The sequence below is a fragment of the Chiloscyllium plagiosum genome, chromosome 34, assembly GCF_004010195.1.
Source record: "Chiloscyllium plagiosum isolate BGI_BamShark_2017 chromosome 34, ASM401019v2, whole genome shotgun sequence".
NCBI lineage: Eukaryota > Metazoa > Chordata > Chondrichthyes > Orectolobiformes > Hemiscylliidae > Chiloscyllium > Chiloscyllium plagiosum.
Window position 1 is genome coordinate 9197812 of NC_057743.1, and position 18424 is coordinate 9216235.

At 44.7% G+C, this 18424-nt stretch overlaps 1 protein-coding gene across 5 annotated transcripts in view; it reads left to right on the forward strand.

Annotated features, from left to right (window-relative positions):
- alpl (alkaline phosphatase, biomineralization associated) overlaps positions 1-18424 on the forward strand; it is a 148241-nt gene that overhangs the window by 97373 nt on the left and 32444 nt on the right. For all 5 annotated transcript variants that reach the window (XM_043675574.1, XM_043675573.1, XM_043675572.1 and 2 more), the window contains 3 exons: positions 146-261; positions 805-979; positions 12553-12728. In XM_043675574.1, the coding sequence (XP_043531509.1) occupies positions 146-261; positions 805-979; positions 12553-12728 (467 nt within the window). The remainder of the gene's footprint in view (positions 1-145; positions 262-804; positions 980-12552; positions 12729-18424) is intronic.

Below are 18424 nucleotides of genomic sequence, written 5' to 3' on the forward strand. Positions count from 1 at the left end.
TACATTTTACATTTTAGCCAACAATCAAAAAATGAAGAAAAATAAAAAGATCATCACAGCCAGATGTGGACAAACATTGAGGGAAAGGAAGAACTCAGTGCTGATGTTATAACTGTCTGAAACTCTTTGGTTTTTGTATTTCTAGGAATGGGGATACCTACAGTGACAGCTGCTCGGATACTGAAAGGCCAGCTGGAAAGCAAAACTGGAGAGGAAGGCTTCTTGGAAATGGATAAGTTCCCCCATGTAGCGCTTTCAAAGGTAATTCATTACCTACATGAAGTTTGTGCTTATTTATTACAAAGAGCTTTCAGCCTTAGGGTCAGTGTCTGAATTTTATCTCCTGCTGATCTTGGAGGGCCACACTCCAGGTAACACCCGTTAGCAATTTCTTAATTATTCAGAAAGAGGTATTTTTCGCTCCATAAAGTGGCAAGAATGTCTTGATTCTCCTTCGGATGGAGGTGGGTCAATATAAATCCCGGCACAGGAAATAATCCCTGCCCTGACAGCTATGATAACAATAGACTTGCTTCCTCCTGATTCCCCTATGGAATTCTGGCAGTAAATGCAGCAGAGCCAGCTGTAAATCGATTATGTAATTGTGGCCAATGACACAAAGTAATCAAATGCACAGCAAAGTCTCAGGTTGTGAGAATGCAATTTTTAAAATCTTATTTTCAAATTGCGATTTTGTTTTGCCGTCTGTATTGGATTTATTGTGACTGTGACTCTTCCAGGCAGAAAGACAAATTTCAGTACCTTTGATCTGGTTGCCACCTCTTGCCCTTTTTTTTTTGCCAGACCTATAACACCAATGCCCAGGTACCTGACAGCGCAGGCACAGCAACGGCCTATCTCTGTGGCGTCAAGGCAAACGAAGGCACCGTGGGTGTGAGTGCGGCTTCAGTTCGGAGACAGTGCAATACCACCTTTGGCAATGAAGTGACCTCCATCCTGAAATGGGCAGAAGATGCTGGTTAGTTTATCAATGTTGCAGACACTGTCAGTGCAAGAACATTGATTGTTCTTTACAGAACATTTTGTCTCAAGCAATGGAAGGATTTGCAACCTCAGGCACCTGAGGGAATATCAGGGAGCAGTTGTTCAACCTTTTAATAAGAAGGAGTTGCGCTCACTCCTTTGCTCATGATTTTGAATAATTCAGAGTCAAAAAGTGTAGCGCTAGAAAAGCACAGCAGGTCAGGCAGCATCGGTCAGGGCAGCATGGTGGCTCAGTGGTTAGCACTGCTCCCTCACAGCACCACGGTCCTGGGTTTGATTCCCGCCTGTCTGTGTGGAGTTTGTACATTCTCCCTGTGTCTGCGTGGATTTCCTCTGAGTGCTCTGGTTGCCTCCCACAATCACAAAGATGTGCAGGTCAGGTGAATTGGTCATGCTAAATTGCCCATAGTGTTAAGTGTGTTATTCAGGGGTAAATATAGGGTAGGGGAGTGGGTTTCTCTTTGGAAGGGCAGTGTGGACTTGTTGGGCCAAAGGGCCTATTTCCACACTGTAGCGAATCTAATCCGAGGAGCAGGAGAGTCAATGTTTTGGGCATAAGCCATTCATGCATTTTGACTGCTTGCTGGTCTGACAACTGTGAGGGTCTGACAACTGTGAGTGGTGCTGTGAAATGGTCTCGGTTAAGATGTAATGGATTGAAAATGAAAGATTGTTCCCCGTTTATGATACAGATTAAGCTGGCCTTTCTCTTCAGAACAATAATTTTGATAAATGGCTGGGAGCATTCAGACAGCAGTTCTAATGACTTGGAAATGTCACCCTGTAGGTTAGTTATGTGGCTTTCTTTTCTAGTTCATATTTTTTCGCAGTCCTGAGGATGTCCCAAAGTAACTTATAGTCCATGGAGGTGCAGTCAATGTTACAGCATCAGAGACTTGGCCAGATCTAAGGCTTAGTTGGTTTCTTCTCATGATGTTATTGAGGGAATGATATTGACCAGGGCAGTTGGGTTCTGAGGAAGGATCACAAGACTCAACACGTTAACTCTGATTTCTCTCCACAGATGCTGCCAGCCCTGCTGAGTTTTTCCAGCAATTTCTGTTTTTGTTTCCAGCATCCACAGTTCTTTCAAATTTCTTTTTGTTTCATGGGGAGAATTCTCTGATCATCTTTAAATGGTGTATTAGAGCTGAAAGGGAAGACAGGGACTTGGAGGAGGGCTTTTGGTGATTGAGGTGGAGAACTCAAGTGGGTGGCATGGTGGCACAGTGGTTAGCACTGCTGCCTCGCAGCGCCAGAGACCCGGGTTCAATTCCCACCTCAGCCAACTGACTGCGTGGAGTTTGCACATTCTCCCCGTGTCTGCGTGGGTTTCCTCCGGGTGCTCCGGTTTCCTCCCACAGTCCAAAAATGTGCCGGTTAAGTGAATTGGCCATGCTAAATTGCCCGTAGTGTTAGGTGTAGGGGAATGGGTCTGGGTGGTGCGCTTTGGTGGGTCGGTGTGGACTTGTTGGGCCAAAGGTCCTGTTTCCACACTGTAAGTAATTGTAATCTAACTCAGTTTTGAAAATGCCCAAGCCAGCTGAACCTGGAAAGGCAACTGCACTGTGTGATTTTCATTCTGGTGGGAGGTCAGTGTTAATGCTTCGGGTATTTGAACTTTAATTAATACTGATTGCTGTGTTTTCTCTACTTCACTCTAGAGAGAGGCTTAAACCCACGATGTTGTGGTTTACAGCCAGAAGGACTAATAACTGAGCCACTTTGCACAAGGATGACCTTTCTACTTTGATTGAAATGTACTGCTTGGTGTGCACACTAAGAGTCATACAGCACGGATACAGACCCTTTGGTCCAACCTGTCCATGCTGACCTGATATTCTAATCTAATCCAGTCCCATTTGCCAGCACTTGGCCCATATCTCTCTAGCCCTTCCTATTCATGTATCCATGCAGTTGCCTTTTAAATGTTGTAATTGTACCAGCCTCCACCACGTTCTCTGGCAGCTCATTCCATACGTGCACCACCGTCTGTGTGAAAACGTGAGGCCTCAAGTCCTTTTTAAATGTTTTTCCTATCACCTTAAACCTGGGGCCTCTAGTTTTGCACTCCACCACCCTAGCAAAAAGACCTTGTCTATTCACCCTATCCATGTCCCTGATGATTTTATAAATCTCTATAAGGTCAACCCCCTCGCACCCTTCCTCCCCCCCCCACCAATGCTCCAGGGAAAACAGCCCCAACCTATTTAGCCTCTCCCTGTAACTCAAACCGTCCAACCCTGACAACATCCTTGTTAATCTTTTCTGAACCCTTTCAAGTCTAACATCTTTCCTATAGCAGGGAGACAAGAATTGAATGCAGTATCCCAAAAGTGGTTGAACCATTGTCCTGTACAGCTGCAATATGACATCCCAACTCATATATTCAATGCACTGACCAATAAGGGCTAGCATATCAAACGTCATCTTCACTATCCTGTCTACCTGCCATTCCACCTTCAACAAACTATGAATCTGCACCCCAAGGTTTCTTTGTTTGGCAACACTCCCTAGGGCCTTACCATTAACTGTGTGAGTCCTGCCCTGATTTGCCTTACCAAAATGCAACACCTCACATTTACCTAAATTAAACTCCATCTGCCTCTCCTCAACTCATCTGATCAAGGTCCCATTGTACTCAGAAGTAACCTTCTTCACTATCCATAGCACCACCCATCTGCAAACTTAACATTTCTTCTGTCTCCTGTTGGGTACAGCAACCTATCTTTATACTAAGCTTCACCTTGCCATAAAGTTCCCCTATCCACCTTCAAGCAGATTGGAGAGCCGTACAAGGGCGTGCCTATGTTTTGATAACTAGATATTGGGGAGTGCAGATGTTCTGTGGTATATGATCCACTTTGTGAGGTGACTAAAGGCATCAGCTGATTTGTGTTGGCCGTACCCATCCTCAGGGGGCCCTTCCCCTGCTTTTGTTTGATTTATTGGTGATAAAGTTGCTGTTGTTTACTTGCATGTAGCAAGCTCACAGCATTGAGGGATGATTCATTTGGAGGACATGTTGAAAGCATCATTTTCTCAACATCTTAATTTGCTGTTTTGCACTTAGTCAAGTGGATATTGAGTGACACAGTGGCTCAATGGTTAGCATTGCTGCCTCACAGCACCAGGGATCCAGGTTTGATTCCACACTTGGGTGACTGTCTGTGTGGAGTTTGCACATTTTCCCCATGTCTGTGTAGGTTTACTCCGGCTGCTCCGGTTTCCTCCCACAGTCCAAAGAGGTGCAGGTCAGGTGGCTTGGCCATGAGAAATTGCCCATAGCATCCAGGGATGTGGATGTCTAGATGGATTATGTGGGGTTTGGTGGGTGTGGGTGGGATGCTCTTTGGTGGGTCAGTGTGGACTTGATGGGCTGAATGGTCTGTTTCAACACTGTAAGGATTCTATGATATTGATGAGCCATTTAATTTCAAGTTGAGTTGAAAGAACATTTGTAGACTTTAAGACTTGTATTTATTTTGTTTTTTTGCGATATAAGAACAAGCTGAAGGGTTTCACAGATATCGAGTTGTAATCATTACTGTGACAGAGAAACCAGTATCATCAAGCTTTTAAAAACAAGCTCACATTTCACGTGATGTGGCTTTTCTCTCCACGTAATTGGCTGATTTTAGGAGCAAATAGGACAGGATTACAGAGGATATCTGTCAAAGAACCAGTCCATTCAGCCCGTAGAGCCCTTGCCAGCATTTATGTTTCATTCAAGCCTCCATCTTTCTTCATCAAACTTACCATCGTAACCCTCTACTCCCTTTTCCTCAGATGCTGTCAAGCTTTCCCTTAAATGCATCCGAACTATTCACTTCAACCACTCCCTGTGGGAGTGAGCTCCACATTCTCTTTACTCTTGAGGTAAAGGTGTTTTTTCTGAATTCCCTGTTGGATATACTGGTGTCAATTTTATGTTGACAGTCTCTAGTTCTGCTCATTCCCACAAGAGAAAGCATTATTTCTGTATCTTTGCTATCAAACCTTTTCTTAACTCTTAGACTTTTATAAGGTCTGCCTTCGATTTGCAGGAGAGATCCTTTCTTGCAATTTATACCTGCGCACATCTGCTGTCGTCCTTGTAATTTTTCTCTGCATCCTTTCCAGTGCCTCTCTTTTTTTTAGATTATGACAACCAGATCTACGTACGGAACTCTTGAGTGTGGTCTAACCAAGGTTTGCTGCAGGTTTAGCATAATGTGCCTATTTTTAAAATTCTATCCTGCTCAGAAATAAAGCCTTGCTTTGTTTCTTTATGGCCTCACTAGTGTGTAGCGCAACAATAATCAGACCTCAAGCAGCAGGAGGCGATAGTGAGGAAAGGCACCTGTAGCAGTTAAGCAGATGCTTGCTAGTAAAGAGAGGCTCTTAATGAAAGGATTGCTGGTGGGAGGGGAAGTAGATAGGCAAAGGATTCTTTAGCCTAATGTAACCCAGAGGCTTCATTCCATGTACATACTGTAAATAGCTCCTTTCTCATCCTGCATTGTCTTTCCTGTTCATCATACCTGATGCCAGTGGAATAAAGAATCCCTGCTTCATGATCTTTGGTCAGTCTGTGTGTTCAAATCTCATTGTATATTGCAATGTCTTTCATTGATACATTTAGACTAATGTCCTTTAGGGAAGGAAACTGCCTTCCTTATCTGGTCTGGGCTATATGTGGCTCCAGACCCACAGCAATGCGATTGATTCTTAACTTCCCTCAGGGCAATTAGGGATGGGCATTCAATGTTGGGGGGTGAGGGGCTTAGCCAGCAATGACCTCGTGCCATGAATGAATTTTAACAAATTTCCAAGACCGCTTTGTCCCTTTACCCCACTTAGACTTGGACCATCCAAGTGCCAGGCAATTTCTTTATTCCTTTTACCAAAATGTATTACCTCACATTTATTGAGCTTCAATTGTCAATTATTTGACCATTCCGTAAGCTAATTTCTGACCTTTTGTAATTTCTCCACATTGACCATAACCCTCCGCACTTTCGTGTCTGGCAAATTCCAAAGTTGCTTTTGATTCCCCAGTCAAAGTCATTACTGTGATCAGCATCAGTCAAATCTGTGTGGGACTCTCTGCGTTCTATCATGAAGGCAGCTAGCAATACAGTCTGCCACCTGTCCCCTGACTCCAACTTTGCTGAGTGTATTTATTATTTATCATGCAGCTCCTTATTAAAGGCCCTTTGAAAAGCCAGATAAATTATATCTACTGCTTGACCACTGTCTACTCAATCTTTTATCTCCGCAAAGGTTTTTAATAGGGTTGGTCCAGCATGACTTTCCTTTTAGGACTAGCGCAGGAGAAACTCTGACTCCTTGTGATTTTATCCCCGAAACATTGACATCTCCACCTCCTGACGCTACCTGGCTTGCTGTGTTCTCCCAGCCTCCTGCTTGTCCACCTTGGATTCCAGCATCTGCAGATTTTTTTGATCTTTGTTTTGGCTATGTGCCCTGTAGGTGGCAATATGTCTGGGGTTAAGACCTTTTAATGAGGTAACATTTTCAAAGCTTTGGGAGCCGGGAATTAATGTGCGGGAGACAGGAGAGAAATCATAAACTAGCTCAGAAATGGGGGCATTTTGGTTACTGATGAGTAATTTTTCACTTGAAAAGAAATTAGAGTAAACATAGCAGAATTTAAGAACTATGTTTCCAGGTTGCCATAGAATTGAGTTGATGTTATCTTATTTTTATAAGAAATCAGTTAGAAACACAGATGGATTTAATATGAGGCAAAATCCCCATGAGTTTAGTCATTACTTTCGTACACTGTTGTCACTCAATTCACCCACTTCAATGGAATGGAAATGCTATGGATTCTATCAAACATGGATCACTTGGTCTTTAAAACTATTAGCCAGAATATGAAGACAGAATTTGTACCTGAATTCTGAGTTCAGTCATTACTTTCAAACCAGCTTGAATGCTACCTTTTTATTTTATTTTTGCAAACTCTCTTTTGACACTCGGATGGGGAATGATGTCTACTGTAGGGTTATTGGATCACAAGTGGGAACCCACAAGATCCTGTGCAGCAATGTGTGTAGTAATGTACTACCAGGAGAGCAGATGTAGAGTTTGCTTAAGGGATTGCATTCTTGAAATTCTCAAATATAGCCTCCAACACGCTCAAACTGTTTCATCCCAGTTAACAGCTCAGAGGGCTCTGCTGTTCACTTGCAGCAATCCATTTTAGAGAAACCAAGTGTTACCTGACCAATCTCTGCAGGATAAGCTATCTCCCTCATACAGACTGCTGTCCGCAGTGTCTCTCGCTCAGTCCCTCTGTCATTTGCCACTACCATTTGCTGTTGCTAGTGAATGTATAAATAACAGACCTTTTAATGGTAACTGACATCGAGACAATAGTACTCTGAATAGAAAGTCAATACTTGGACATATTAGAGCATGGATTTTTTTTTTATTCACTCTTCGGATGTGAGTGTCACTGGCTGGAATAGAATTTATTGCTCGTCCGTTATTGCCCTGGAGAAGGTGAGGGTAAGCTGCCTTCTTGAACAGCTGCAGTCCATGTGCTATGGGCAGACCTACAACTCCATGGAGGGAATTCCAGAATTTTGTCTCAGCGACGGTGAAGGAAAGGTGATAAATTTCCTAGTCAGGATGGTGAGTGGAGGAGAACTTGCAGGGGATGGTGTTTCCATGTATTTGCTGCCCTTGTTCTTCTCGATGGAAGTGGTCACGTCTTTATCAATTTCTGGTGTTTAATGCCAATATTTCTTCAACCTAAGAAAGAGACGTAACTATCCATAGATAAACCGCAGGACTAAACCCCAAACATTGAAGTCCATTGTCCACTCTTAGCTGGAACTAACAAAGGACATGCCACGTTTGATTTAGATTCAGTAATGAATCAGATGTAGTTAGCAGTCACATTGGGTTTGGACATTGCTCTAGTATGAATCATATTTGGAAAGAAAAATGCAGGACAGCTCCTGAAATTTCTGGATTTATTTAAGGATGATTATAATGAAATGAGTCAAGATTAGAGTAGTGCTGGAAAAGCGCAGCAGGTCAGGCAGCATCTGAGGAGCAGGAAAATCGACGTTTCGAGCAAAAGCCCTTCATGAGGAATCTGATGAATCCTAGCATCTGCAGTACCTACTTCCGCCTATAATGCAGTGAGGCACGGACTGTCCACAGTAAACAATTAGAATCTGTTAATGGATAAATTAAAGTCAGTGCAAAGTGCTTTTAAAAGAAAACAAATTTAATGTGACATAAAACAGTTCATAGCCCTGAGGGGCAAGAGTTCTACTTGCCGAAGAACATCCACGGATAACTAAGGAGGTCAAAAACATAAAACTAAAAGAAAAAACATACAAAGGTTAAGAAAAAGCTGAGATGCTGGTGATTGGGCAATAAATGAAGAACAGAAAAGGGTGATAAAACAGTTGTGACCTATAAAAAGGGAGTATGGAAATAAACATACAGGGAAGTGTGGAATTGCCAAATCATTGCTACAATTATCTTGTGAGAAACAGGAACAATGTGAACTGTGTTAGTACTGATAACAGAGATCTGGTCACTGAATATATGGGTAAAGAGTTTACAGCAGCATTACAGTAGAAGAATGGGCCAAGATAGTTAACATTGAAACAGGAAGTCCTGAGCATTAATCTGAACAAAATCTTAGTAATGATGGAAATCATGGTCCAAACGAGTGGCAATTCACATGCTTTCCATTGAAAGGTTTTCATGAAAGTTAGTGAGGACATTGTAGATGCTCCTTTAGGCACAGCAGCTCATGTTTTTGGCACCTTCACAGCCATCGCAAAACTCACTTCACTGTTTTCAGACCGGAATCTCTACTCTAATTCTGCTTCTTTTGTAAGTTCCATTTTCCTCTCATCTTTCTCTTGAGTTTTGCTTTCCGATGGCAAATTGCTCATCCTTCTGCCATTCTCTTCCCTTCTGGACATCACTTCAGTCCTGTTACCTGAACTAGCAGCTCTCCCTGCACTGCCAGCTCTTTGACATGTTTTTTATAGCTCTCCAATATTTCACTATGACAGATCTTCCCTTTGCTCATTTTCTATTCACTCCCAATCACCTGCTTTTCAATGACATTTCTATCTTTCCTCAGCTCTGATGTAAGGTCATTAACCTGAAACATTAACTCTGTGTCTCTCTCTGCCAACATTGCTGACCTGCTGAATATTTCCAGCATTTTCTCTTTGTAATCTCCAACTTCAAGCTTTTTGAAAAGTTTTCCAGAATTCTTTTGATTCAGGAATGTTTCCTTTAGATTTGGGAATTGTGCATATCAGTCCCTATTTAAGAAAGGTGACAGAGAAGTGCTTTCATGGAGGAATTATAAGCTAGGCAAAAGTGAGGACTGTAGATGCTGGAAACCAGTGTTTAGATTAGAGTGGTGCTGGAAAAGCACAGCAGGTCAGGCAACATCCGAGGAACAGGAAAATCGACGTTTCGGGCAAAGGTCCTTCATCAGGAATCATAAGGGGAATTATAAGGGTGTTAACCTGAAATCTGTCTTTGGGAAATTGTTGGAGTCTCTATTTAGACTCAAAGGCATTTATAACACAGAAGGAAGCCATTCAGCCCATTACATCCATGCCAGTCAACACAGATCTAACCACATTAATCCCATTTTCCAGCTCTTGGTCCATAGCCCAGAGGTCATTGGCAACACAAAGGATTGTCGAAACACTGTTAAAATGCTTCTGAGTTTCTGACTCAATCACACTTTCAGGCAGTGAGTTCCAGATACCCACTCCCTTCTATGTGGAAATATTTGTCCTGGACTAGTCTTCTATACCTTACGTGGAGATGCCCTGTGCCGGGCTGCTGCGGACAGCCCTTGGAGAGAGACTGTGATCTTTGTCTTTTTAATTTTGCTTCTTGTGTTTCTGACCTGTGGTTATCCTGTGGATAGCTGATACGTGACGCTTTTTCCTTCATTTCTCTGATCTGTGGTGAAGGATTGTACTGAGTACCTTTATACCTGAGACGGCGCTGTAAAAGGCAACTTATAAACATGCAGCAATAAAGCTAATTCGAATTCCACTTCTAATTCGATGGAAATCTATGTTCCCAGGTTGTTGACCCCTGTACTAATGAAAATAAAAATGTCATCCTATTACCCTATCAATGCTACTCATATTCTTGTACACCTCTATCAGGTCACCCACTCAACCTTTCCTGCTCTAATCCCAGTCTCTCCGATCTTTTGCACAGCTCAGACTCTTTAGTCCAGGTAGCATCTCCTCTGCACCCACTTTTGTGCAATCACATCCTTTTCTTTAATTTAGTGACAGGCTCTCCTTGCTTTCGTATTCTCTGTCTCACCGAATAAAGGTGAGTATCTCATAGCCTCGTTGTATCTACCTGCTACCTTCAGGGATCTGTGGATATCCACGAAAGTCTCTTTGAGTTTCAGTACTTTCCAGGGTGACATAATTCACTGTGTAATTCCTCGCCTTGTCGGCTCTCTCCAAAAGCAATACTTCCCACTTTTGCAGATTGAATTCTGTTTTGCTTTCCTCAGGTGACCTGTCTGTTGATACCCCACTGTTTTTTGGGTCCACACACAGATTAACTCGATTGTCCCTAATGGGCTCTTGTCATTCTCTTGCTCTCTATATCTTTAAAACCCTTTGGGTTTTCCTTTATTCTTCCCACTAGTCCTGCCATATCGCACCCCGGTCTAAGCCCAGTCTGTCTGAGATCGCTTTGCTCCTTTAACCTTGCTGCCAGGAAACCAATGTGCAACGTCCAATCCTGGTCTGTCTGTTACTCTGGAAGTGTCCTCACATTTCACACTCCTTTCAGTGTTTAAGGATAGCATGACCTTGCTTTGGGCAAATCGGCTGCCTAGTTTCCCACAGTGATTGCAGTTTAAATGTGTTCTTTGGCTGAAAACACTTTGGGGCATCTTGCAAATGTGAAGGTGCCGTGTAAGAGCTCTTTTTAAATTGTATGAGTATAGAAATCGATTGATCATCCTTCGATGTGATTTGATTCGGTTTATTGTCATCATGTATACCTGAGTACAGTGAAAAGCTTTGTTCGCGAGCAGGACAGGCAGATCATAGGGTGCTTAGACAGAGTGAGACATAGAGGTTACACTTCACAGGAGGTGCAGAATCAACATTAACAATATCAACATCATTTGAAGTTAGAGAGTCCATCCATCAGTCTAATAATGGCAGGGAAGAAGCTGTGCCTGAACCTGCTGGTGCGTGTGTTCAAGCTTCTGCATCTTCTGCATGATGGAAAAGGTTGTAGGAGATCATTACTGGGATGTGATGGGTCTTTGGTGGTGTTGGCAGCCTTTCCACAGCAGTGAGCCGTGTAAATAGAGTCCATGGATGGAAGATTGCCTTCCATGATGGTCGGGTTGTGCACACCACCTTCTGTAGTTTCTTACTGTCCTGTGCAGAGCTGTTATCATAGCTGAAAATGTGTTACTGGAAAAGCGCAGCAGGTCAGGCAGCATCCAGGGAACAGGAGAATCGACGTTTCGAGCAGAAGGGCTTCTGCCTGAAACGTCGATTCTCCTGTTCCCTGGATGCTGCCTGACCTGCTGCGCTTTTCCAGCAACACATTTTCAGCTATGATCTCCAGTATCTGCAGACCTCACTTTCTCCTCAGAGCTGTTATCATACCAGGCTGTTATATACCTGGACAGTATGCTCTCAGTGGTGCATCTGTAGAAGTTGGTGAGGGTCCTTATGGACATGCCAAATTTCCTGAGCTGCCCGAGGAAGAAAAGATGTTGTGCTTTCGTGACTGTTGTATTTACGTGGGAAGCTCAGGTTGTTGATTATCATCACCCCGCTCTCTTGTTACCTTTCGCAAAGCAGAGAGCACCATCTCTTACTTTGAGTCAATCCCACTTGGGAATTAAAAACCAAGCAGGTTTTCACTTCCCTTAGCTCCACCTTTGTTGTCCAATCTTTTAGCTTCAGATGCTCCAAATTTAACCTCCTGGTTGCATCTTGCTTTCTCCAAACACGGTGCTGTTCGACTCTGTAAGCCTTCACTCTGCACGTTGGTTTCCTTGGTCATGAAAAGCCTGTCTCTCTGCATAGGTGATTACCATTCAGTAACGTAGACATTACCTTTAAGAAAGCAAACTACAGTGGCATCTTGTATGTATGTAGCACCTTTAATGCAGTCAGATACCTCCAAGGTATTTCACAATAATCTTACCAGATGGGATTCGATATTAAGATAGACCACCAAAAGCATGGTCAAAATGATTTTTAAAATGTTTTCATTTGGAGCGATGAGACCAGCACTTGTAAATCATTTCTAATTGGGCTTGAGAACCTGGGTCGTTGGATTAATATACACAGTGCTGTTCTGTACGCTGTCTCGAGCAACGTTATGAGGTAGAGTGGAAAGGTTTAAGCAGGTGATTCAGAGGTGAGGCCCTAGGCAACTGAAGACACAGCCAGTAACATTGGACAAACAAGAGGCAGAGTGCAGACACTGCATTGGAAACGGATTAATCTCCCCTTTCGACCTTAATTTTCTTCACAGGTAAATCCACAGGGATTGTAACTACGACCCGGGTACAGCATGCCACGCCCAGTGCTTCCTATGCCCATTCTGTGAACAGAGACTGGTACGCAGATTCCGACATGCCCTCTGAGGCCCTGGAGCAGGGCTGTAAAGACATTGCTCAGCAACTTATTTTCAACATTCCTGGCATCGAGGTAACTATATCGCTCTGTCAACTTCCTGTAGTACAGGGGGTCTGGCTGCCGAGCTGCTGTGCTCACACTGTTCCAGTGGAAATAGATGTTGAATGTTGCAGATATCACAATCAGAAATCAACACAGTCCATGCTCCAGGGACCGGAGCCAATCTCCTGCTCATAGTTTTGCTGCCTTTAATAGGGATCTATTGCATTTTATACCACAGTCCCTCATTACATTCCTGCTGAAGGGTTTATGCCTGAAATGTCGACTTTCCTGCTCCTCGGATGCTGCCAGACCGGCTGTGCTTTTCCAGCACCACACTCCCCACTCTGATCTCCTGCACCTGCAGTCCTCACTCTCTCCATATTAAAGTCTGTACCACTATCTCCCTATTATTGCCTGTCCCACTGTTGCTCCATTACAGTCTGTCCCACTGACTCTCCCTATTACACTGTCCCAGTGACTCCCCTATTACAGTTTGTCCCACTGATTCTCCCTATTACAGTCTGTCCCACTGACTCTCCCTATTACAGTCTGTCCCAGTGACTCCCCCATTACAGTCTGTCACAGTGACTCCCCTATTACAGTCTGTCCCACTGACTCTCCCTATTACAGTCTGTCCCAGTGACTCCCCCATTACAGTCTGTCCCACTGACTCTCCCTATTACAGTCTGTCCCACTGACTCTCCCTATTACAGTCTGTCCCACTGACTCCCCCTATTACAGTCTGTCCCACTGACTCTCCCTATTACAGTCTGTCCCACTGACTCCCCCTATCACAGTCTGTCACACTGACTCCCCATTACAGTCTGTCCCACTGACTCCCCCATTACAGACTGTCCCACTGACTCCCCCATTACCGTCTGTCCCAGTGACTCCTCCTATTACACTGTCCCAGTGACTCCCCTATTACAGTCTGTCCCAGTGACTCCCCTATTACAGTCTGTCCCACTGACTCTCCCTATTACAGTCTGTCCCAGTGACTCCCCCTATCACAGTCTGTCCCAGTGACTCCCCAATTACAGTCTGTCCCACTGACTCCCCCTATCACAGTCTGTCCCAGTGACTCCCCTATTACAGTCTGTCCCACTGACTCCCCCATTACCATCTGTCCCACTGACTCCCCTATTACAGTCTGTCCCGCTGACTCCTCCACTACAGTCTGTCCCACTGACTCCCCCCATTACAGTCTGTCCCAGTGACTCCCCCTATTACAGTCTGTCCTGCTGACTCCCCCATTACCGTCTGTCCCGCTGACTCCCCCTATTACAGTCTGTCACACTGTCTCCCTATTACAGTTTGAATCTGTCGCACTATACAGTCTGTACTGCTGACTCCCCCATTACAATCAATCTCACTGTCTCCCTACTGCAATCTGTCTCACTGTTTCTCTATTACAGTCTGCCCTGCTGTCTTCCCCATTACAGTCTCTCCTACTTTCTCTCCTATTACAATCTATCCTACTAGTATCAACAGTGACTGAATCGTTTTCCGCTAATTATGATCATTCCCTTCCCCCGACCTCAGTAGCTGTGTGATGGTTATGGCCATCTCTCCCTGAGGGTGTGAACAGCTGATGACCCATAAACTTTCCTGTTTTGCTTCGACTGCCTTATTTCATGGCTATCCTTGACTGATTGTCACCTCAGTTTCTGATCCCATTTAAGCATCTTATCAGGCTTAACAAATGATAATGAATATTACATCCTCTCTCTCTGCTGGCTCTTGTGGGGGGTTTATGGGGCCGAATTATGTGTTTGTGGCACAGACGTACGTCCTCTCCATTAACCTCGATGTCATTCAGGAAACAACCCAGCCTCTCTCCCACTGCATTGCCCAATGGGGCAGGACGGAGCTCCTTTCTGGATTCACTGTGGGCGCAGAGTGAAGGAGGATGGGTCCATTTTCAGCCTCCTGCTCATCTTTCTGATCTTCCGAGTGAATTAGGGCTCTCTGAGGAAGCCTGGCGTGTGGGTGCAATGTAATGGAAACCACATCAGCCCCCCACCCCCACCCCCCAAAAGACTCAAACCAAGGTTTGAGGAACACCCTTCTGAAATGATTTCACACACTTGCTGAGCCTTCCTCAGATAGGCTTGTGTACACTGTCACCTCTAGCCTGCAGGACCCATGGCTGCTCAATTATAGGGCAATACCCAGGGAAAGGAGATGGGTCTGGACTCAAACCACACATAAGGCACGAAGGTGTTGGTGACCCAGTTAAATTAAAAGCATGGAAGGCCCTGTGCACCCAATCAGAGGCTTGCTGGGAGAGGAAAGGTCACCGGATCCGAAATGTTAACTCTGCTTTCTCTTCATGGATGCCACCAGATCGGTTGCGTTTTTTCCAGCAATTTCTGTTTCCGTGGCTTGTTGAAGTCTGCTTTTCAAAAAGATCAGTAGTTCTTGAGATGTGGGTGTCACTGGGTACACCCATCCTCAATTGCCTTTGAGATCATAGAATCCCTACAGTGTGGAAGTTGGCCATTCGGCCTGTCGAGTACATACCGACCCTCTGAAGAGCATCCCATCCAGACATAGCCCCATCCCTGTAACCCTGCATTTTTCATGGCCAATCCACCTAGGACACTATGGGCAATTCTGCATGGCCAATCCATCGAACCTGCACATCTTTGGACTGTGGGAGGAAACCCACAGACAATCACCTGAGGGTGGGATTGAACCTAGGTCCCTGGCACTGTGAGGCAGCAATGCTAGCCACTGTACCATCCCAAGAAATCAGGACTCATCCAGCAGGGTCAAGTGGCCAAATGGCCTACTCTTGTTCATATGTAGCGGCTGAGGTGAGATTTGAACTCACATCCAGTGCATTAGTTGGGCTTCAGGCTTCTTAGCACATTAATATTAGCACAAGGCTACCCTCCTTCCTTACTTTTCTTCAGTGGAGTGTAAGGCATGAATTCTCATCCTTATAGAACATAGAATCTGTACAGTGTGGAAACAAGCCATTTGGCCCTACATGTATCCCACCCAGACCCATTCCCCTACCCTATTTGTCTACATTTTCCCCTGACTATTGCCACTAACCTACACATCCCTGAACACTATGAACAATTTAGCATGGCCAATTCACCTAACCTACACATCGTTGGACAGTGGGAGGAAACTGCAATCCGTGATTAAATCACATCAACCCCCTTCTTCTTAATGGGAGCTTGTAATGAGAATGCCAAGATTTGTGAAGGATGCCAAGGTTTGGGAAACATTGCATTTGTTATTGAAAGCCTGACATAAAGATAATCTCGTATCATTCTCCCACAGGGCATGCATAATGTCATGAGCACTCACCACATAGTGTCTCTGAGGCTCCAAGAAAGCTCTTTGAATTTCCGAGACTGTGTGAAAAAAATCCTATGATTCATGTAGCAGAATCGAAAATGTAGAGAGAGAGAGATCAAGAAACCTATTGTTTAATGAGAGCCATCTGCAAGGAGATGGTAGCCAAGTGTGTGTTTGCTGTTTAGCTGCTGAGACTGGTTTTACTGCTGATAGAAAAGAAATCAGAAGTGTGGATGGGCGTGGGTTCACAAGGGACGCTTTGTGCTTAGAGCTAGCAATGCTGGGACTGAGTTTTGAGCAAGGCCATTTTTCAGATATTGAGGGTGGTTAGTGCCCACCTAGTTCCAAGTTTGCACTGGATATTGGGGAATACGATAAATTAAATTTAAAAATAAATTAACTCTGCCCAAATTGATTTGTTAGCCTTCAATGAGCTTTTAGCTCATCCGGTCAAAGCAGACAATGTAGTGAAGTCCCATCAGAGTCATAGAGCTTTTAACAGCATGGCTCATCATGTCCATTCCAGTCTCTCAGCATCTATCTATTCTAATCCTAATTTCCAACACTTGGCCCATTGTCTTGTATGGCAAAACTGAGGACTGCAGATACTGGATATCAGAATCAAGATTAGAGTGGTGCTGGAAAAGCACAGCAGGTCAGGTAGCGTCCGAGGAGCAGGAATATTGATGTTTTGGGCTGGAGCCCTTCATCAGGAATGAGGCTGATCATTTTGCGGGGTAGAGAGATAAATGGGAGGGAGGGTGGGGAGCGGAACTGGGGAAAGGTAGCTGAGAGTGCAATAGGTGGATAGAGGTGGGGGTGAAGGTGACAGGGGCTCTCTGACCTATCACCTTTGCCCCCACCTCCATCCACCTATTGCACTCTCAGCTATCTTCCTCCCAGCCCCACCTCCCTCCCATTTACCTCTCCGCCACCAAGGCTTCCAGCATCATTCCTGATGAAGGGATTTTGCCTGAAACATTGATATTCCTGCTCCTCGGATGCTGCCTGACCTGCCATGCTTTTCCAGCACCACTCTAATCTTGACCATAGTCTTGTATACTATGGTGTTTCAAGTTCTCATCTAAATACTTCTCAAATGTCTTAAGATTTCCTGTCTCTACCATCATTTTAAACAGTGGGTTCTAGCTACCTGAATTGTTTTCCCTCAACTCCTTTTGAAATACCTTGTTCCCTGCCAATAAAGCTGTACCCCAAGCTTATTGACCCCTGCACTAATGAGAGAGGTTTCTCCCCAACTACCCTCAGAATATGAGACACCACAGTCAGATCTATCCTCAGCCCCCTCTGCTGTAAGGTAAGCAATCCCAGCCTATCCCAGTCGCTGTTCTCCAGCCCAAACACTAGCACTGTGATTCTCCTCTGGGGCCCGACCACCAGCTAAGTGCTCTGCTGTATGATGCGTGTACCCATGAGGGGGGCAAGTGTGCAGGCTAGCTCCAGCTAGACAGACTGAGCTGCTTCCCCAATGGCTCAAATAGAAATTCTGAAGGACTTCTGAAAATTCTCCTTTCCAGATTCCAGCACATCCTGAACCTCCATGTCTTCCCCCAGCCTCCTCATGTTTGTCATTAGTTCCTCAGTTCTACTCGATGCCCATCCTCCTCTGTCAACCCAAACCTTCACTGTTAACCCTGGGTAAGATTGGGAATTGTTCTGCTGGTACACAGCTCTATCCCCACTATGCCCTTTACCCAGCCCACTGTGCCCTTTACCCAGCCCACTATGCCCTTTACCCAGCCCACTGTGCCCTTTACCCAGCCCACTGTGTCCTTTACCCAGCTCACTGTGTGCTTTTCCAGCAACACATTTTCAGCTCTGATCTCCAGCATTTGCAGTCCTCACTTTCTCCACTGTGTCCTTTACCCATCCATTGTCCCCTTTACCCATCCCACAATGCCCTTAACCTACTGTGCCATTTACCCACTGCACTGTGCCTTTTGGCCATCCTGTTGTGCCTTTAATCCATCCCACCATGCCCTATTATCCACCTGTTGCTTCATTTCCCAAGCCTCTGTACCCTTTACCTATTCCATTGTGCTCTTTATCTATCTTGCCATGCCCTTTTAACCACCCAGCTGTGTCTTTTATCGACTCTGCAGTGCCCTTTTCACATCCCACAGTGCCCTTTCCCCATTTACTGTGCCGTTTATCCATATCATCCACCCAGTTTGGAGAAAAGAGTGAAGCCAGGTTCTAGTTCTGAAGTTGTCTGGACAGCTGAACTCACCCTGGCTTTGAATGATTTCCTCACAACCTGTTGGTAAGGCTGTGAGATTGCCAAACAGAGGAAATGAAAGACGTGTGTGTGTGTTGTGAGTGAGTTTGTAGGAAGGATTCAACTGTCTGGCAAGGTCACTGGGACAAAGGTGATTTATGTATTCTTGCAT